The sequence below is a fragment of the Austrofundulus limnaeus genome, unplaced genomic scaffold (assembly GCF_001266775.1).
Source record: "Austrofundulus limnaeus strain Quisiro unplaced genomic scaffold, Austrofundulus_limnaeus-1.0 Scaffold94, whole genome shotgun sequence".
NCBI classification, from domain to species: Eukaryota; Metazoa; Chordata; class Actinopteri; order Cyprinodontiformes; family Rivulidae; genus Austrofundulus; species Austrofundulus limnaeus.
This window is the reverse complement of record NW_013952496.1, coordinates 1,675,411-1,680,962: the sequence shown is the minus strand read 5'-3', so window position 1 is coordinate 1,680,962 and position 5,552 is coordinate 1,675,411. Positions and strand designations below refer to the sequence as shown.

The window sequence follows — 5,552 nt, the reverse complement described above, 5'->3', positions numbered from 1 at the left end:
CAACACAGTAGCGTGCACACACACACACACACACACACACACACACACACACACACAATCACTCGTACTTTGTGTGATAAATATTTTATTCCTATTTTTACTTAGGATTTTTTTCCTCACTCACATTACATTTAATTCATTATTTTTATGACATTAGAAATCATTTCTGATCACAGGGATCAAACAAACATGTCCTTCACACATGCAGGAAGTAATTAGCATCTGTTTAACATATGTTAATGAAGGCGTGTCAGGGGAGGAGTCTTACCTGCGCTCAGTTCCACGTTTGATACATCTGGATTTTTTTGTGCGTACGCTGTTTTCTGGATTTGACCGTACGTCAGGTTTCAGTAAGAAATCCACACAAGTCTTTGTACATGAGGCCCCTGGTGAGTTTAAAACATGCTGTGTCAAACGTTCTGCATGCAAAAAAAGACCTTCATAGTTTAACTAAGACTTTGTTTGTGAAAACTAGTAACAGGTTTTATGTCAGCAGGTAGATCCATGGATGTATGTCAGCTGATTATTCTGATTTAAAGCTGTTATTTTGTTATGTTGGGAAACAATGGATGAGTGAAGTGATCAGTTAATAAAGTTAGAACAAGAGTTCTTTTATTAAAAGTCACATAGAATCAGCTGCTGTGTAAATGTTAAACTGATGGTCCAGTATCCTTCCATCCTTCCCTGAGAGGCCCAGACCTCTCTTTCCTCAGCCACCTCTTCCAGCTCTTCTGGATGATGAGCTTCTCACCGTATTTATGGGAGAGTCCAGCTACCCGCTTCTGGTAGAACTTCCTGTTAGCACAGCATCCTTCCTTGGGTCGGTACGTTTCCATCCATCCAGTAATCGGGTCGTGTCACAGAGGCAGCAGCAGCCTCAGAGACACCCAGCCACTCAGGACCAGTCCAGGTTTCCCACAGTGATGTGGAGGGAGGCAGGACTTTGATTAGGGCTCTATAAAATCACTTTTAGTTTTCCCAAATTCCACTTTTTCCATTTTGTTCCCTGGAGTCCACATTTTCATTGTAACCTTTTTAACATAAAAAGTGTGTAATTATAAAGTGACTGAACAATAATTAAACAAATAAATAGCTACAGAAATTTAAAAAGTCTATTATTTCATTTTCACTAATATAACAAATAGCAGCGGTTCTGTTGAACATTAAATTTTTTTGAAAGGTGTTTAAAATTATTTACCAAACAAAACATTATGTGCATTGGTCAGTCAATGAAACCCTCGCTGATTGGTTGTACGCTAAGCGACAGCGACAGAAGTTGAAAATTTTCCAACTTTGCTGGGTCGCGTCGCAAGCTCGCGTGTGCACGTCTACGTGAAGGAGCGCAAAATTTCACGTGCACTATTTTCGCCGGTCACTTAGCTGGAGGAGGGCAAGAGATTGTGGCCTCACCGCACAGGCTCCATAGGAAATGGATGGAGAGCAAGCGACGTCGTCTCCCGTGTGTCGAGCCCTTTACAAATAATCTTTAATAATAATTTAAAAAACATTGCAGTACAAACGACAATTTCAAGTGCACAAACCCGCACAAACAAATAGGGCTGCAACAACGAATCGATAAAATCAATAAAAATCAATTATTAAAAGTGTTGGCAATGAATTTCATTATCGATTCATTGTGTCACAAGATTTATGCGTCCCTCGCCACGTCGCTGAGCCGATTGCATCACCTGCACAGCATTGTCAATGATCGCAGTTAGTTACCAAGAAAGAAAAAACTACCTGTAAAGAGACGCCCTCTCTGACCCTCGAGTGAAAAGCAGAGACTACGAACTTTAAACCAGTTTTTAAATCATGTTGTTAGGCCAAGTAGATCTACTCATATTCATGTAATTAAGAGTTTTAATGATTTGGCCAATTAATCGATTAATCAGAAAAATAATCAACAGATTAATCAATTATTAAAATAATTGTTAGTTGCAGCCCTAAAAACAAAGCACTAACCACTCATCCTATTTGGCTTTTTTTCTGTGGTTCATTTTGGGAGGGGTTTGTTTCACTCAGCTGAAAAGTACCGAGCTGAACGAGACGACTAAATGAGAGCTGCTGCTTTCAGACACATTTAATTTAATATGAAGTCTTATCATCACAGACTGGCTTCATTCACTTCCTCCACTGCTGTATGCTAAAATAACTAGCAGATACTGTGCAGAACATCAACCTTCTGTTCTCTGATTGGACCGGATGAAAATCCTCCTGAAGAAATCCTTGTCTGTTGGAGAAGTCCCAGACAGAGCGGAGAAAACTAGAATAAGTGGAACTGAGCAGGAAGGTAAGGGCCAGGCTAGCATTAAATAAGATCTAAGCTAATTTACTTCTGTAATGGAGACAAACATACACAATGTTTACAGTGTTTTATCAAAAACAAAGCTTTTTAATTTTTTCTGAAGGAATATCTGATTCTGCACCCTCAACAATGAGCTCATGGATAAGCTCCCACCTGGACTCCCACCTCACTGAGTGTTGAGGAGTTTGCAGCATGTCTGTCAGCTCCTAACCTGTGACTCAGACAGGAAGTGGTCTTCACAGCATTCAGCCCATCCTGTGCTGAAGTTCTACAGATAAATAAAGAACCGGGACATTGTTCTGTCCTAAACTTTACTCTAAGCTTCCTATTTTTGGAGGACATTGGTTTTAGTGAGTTTGTTGTTCACAGCACTGGTTGCGGACGCTGCTTTTTTTGTTTTGTTTTTTCCCCGTGTCAGGAGGGGAGCTCAGAGCTCACCTGTTAGCAGGTAACGACAGGTACAGGGAGCAGCAACTGCCAACAAAACGTCAAACTCTCCTAAATAAGTGAATTCCATGAGATTCCATGCTTTGAACTGGATTCCAGTCTGATTCTGTCCACATTTTCCACATCACAGAATTCATAGGGCCCTATACTGTGCTGTGCCTCACTTCAGTCTTATTTGTTTCTTAGGTTGTGTTTGGACCCAAACGCCTGCATCCTTTGTGTTGAGTCACTTCCTGTGTAAAGGCTAACAGACAGCACGTTGATCTTGTACCATGTGAACTCTCTGCTGATGATGTCCAACATTGTGTTTGTCCTCAGACTTCAGAACAGCTACACAGCATCTCAGAGAGCCAACCAAGACCTGGAGGAGAAGCTCCACGCTCTGGTAAAACTCCTCTTTACTTAATGCAGCAGACTGATGACGCACAGCATGAAATCAATAATAAACTGTGTTTACACATGCCTCCGGTGGGGCTGATTGATCACATGATTGTACTGTCAGCTGGGCAGCAGAGCTCCTGATTGGTTACCTGCCTCTCTGACCTCATTGATTATTATAGGTCCTGTGTGTGTTGAGCTCATTGATTGTTGTGTATTGATTCTCTGTGGAAAACTCTTGACTGACAGGATGCTGTGAGCAACAAAGCGTGAGGTCAGAGCTGAACAGGAACTTTATCACAGTAACTTCACATCAGGTTGTAAAGTGCCTGTGATGGGCATGTCCTTCAAATACAAAAAGACAAACAAAATATTCTTATATTTAAGAAACTTGGCATAAAACACATGATTTTACACATTTTGTTGCATAACTGGCTTTTTTTTTTTACTTATCTCAGCTGAAAGGAAACAGGAAGTGACATCAAAGGGGAACTTTTTAAGATGGGAAACTCTCTGGTCTTTATTAAAACAATATACTTTAAACTCTGACTTCATCTCTTTGATAGTGACTCAAAATAATCTAAACAGCAGATTGTTTACAGTGTGTGTTGTTGGTCACTGTAGTGATTCTGTTTACATTCAGACATTCCCCTATGACATCACTTCCTGTTCACATGAAAATATCACAAACTGTCTAAGCGGTAAAAAATATTTTTTGCAATATGTTATCAATGTTATCTTTTAAAAAATGCATTCATAAATATACAAATTTGATGTCACAGTCACTTTAAAGCTGGATTAAATTTCTTTGAACATCATGAGAGATTTTAAAAACTTGAGTATAAAGTATTGTTTTAAAATTGATCACAAAGGGGTTTTCACTCGAATCTTTCATAAAGCAGTTCTTCAACATGACCACAGGCCAATGTGTCTTTATGTCTTTTAGCTGTTCATAAACAGCTGAAGGCAGCGTCCCTGACAGACACCAGCTCACACAACTGATGCTAGTTCTGCAGACCTTAAAGAGGCCTGGAGCAAACCTCAGCTCAGCTGAGAAGATAAACACATTAACCATGTCACACAGAGGTTGTGCGACACGTTTTCACTCTGTCAGTTTGACTGACAGGATCAAAACAGCCTGTCAAAATCTAGTTTTACTTCTCATTTTATTTTTTTACAACTATATAATAAACATTCAGTAGCAAATATTTTTATTCATTTGAATTAATATTCAGTCCAAATAGAAATTCATCAACCAGGTGAACATGTAACTTTTCCCCAATAACTACATTTAAACAATGAAGTTAAATGATTTCACTTCAAACATGAAGTGATTGCCTACTGTGGCCTGAATGCAGTCTTGTGCCTTCCTCCTGTTACACATGGACCTGAATTGCACACCTGCTTGTGCAAATGTCTCAAGGGAGCTCTCTGCCATGAGATTTTGGACTTTTGCCTCAGACAGACGACTTCTTGTGGCTGTCCTGATGTTGTTCTGGAGGCTGAATCCATGCTGTGTGGCCACACTTCTTTTTCACCTCTTTTATAAACAACATAGTCATTAATGGGCTGTTTGACAAAACGTCTGACACTCAGCTCTGGCATTTCTCAGAGTGAAGCCAATGAGATCATGCATCAAGTGAGAAAACAGATAATTAGTATGCTAACTTGCCACCAAGTGGTCAGGAGTGTTAATTGCATTGTGTAAAAATGACAGTTGACCTTCAGATGTTTTTCCTTCATTGTTAAAAAACAAACTCAATATTCTGTTAACATGACCCCTGGTGTGACAGACGTTTGCTTCATAACTGTTTGAAAAAAATGAATACTTTTTTATTCCTTGTTATTTCCTCTGTAATAAATCAGTTTTTTTATTCCCTTGAGCTCGCACAGACCAGATGTCATCACTTCATCAAATTTCTGAGCCACAGCACCAGCATGCTATTTTCACTTGTTGGTCATTCTGTCTTACACAGGGAGGTATTACAAAGACAGAAGTGCATCAGGGGAGGACTCTGTACATTGTCAGGGGAGGACTCTGTACATTGTCAGGGGTGGACTCTGTACATTGTCAGGGGAGGACTCTGTACATTGTCAGGGGAGGACTCTGTACATTGTCAGGGGTGGACTCTGTACATTGTCAGGGGTGGACTCTGTACATTGTCAGGGGTGGACTCTGTACATTGTCAGGGGTGGACTCTGTACATTGTCAGGGGTGGACTCTGTACATTGTCAGGGGGTGGACTCGGTACATTGTCAGGGGAGGACTCGGTACATTGTCAGGGGTGGACTCTGTACATTGTCAGGGGTGGACTCTGTACATTGTCAGGGGTGGACTCTGTACATTGTCAGGGGGTGGACTCGGTACATTGTCAGGGGGTGGACTCGGTACATTGTCAGGGGGTGGACTCGGTACATTGTC

At 40.7% G+C, this 5,552-nt stretch overlaps 1 protein-coding gene across 1 annotated transcript in view; it reads left to right on the top strand.

Annotated features, from left to right (window-relative positions):
• Window positions 1-5,552, top strand: part of tjap1 (tight junction associated protein 1 (peripheral)) — a gene marked incomplete in the record, with an annotated part of 53,035 nt that overhangs the window by 9,585 nt on the left and 37,898 nt on the right. Inside the window, 1 exon segment of the mRNA XM_014012789.1 lies at window positions 3,071-3,137. Within this exon segment, the coding sequence (XP_013868243.1) occupies window positions 3,071-3,137 (67 nt within the window).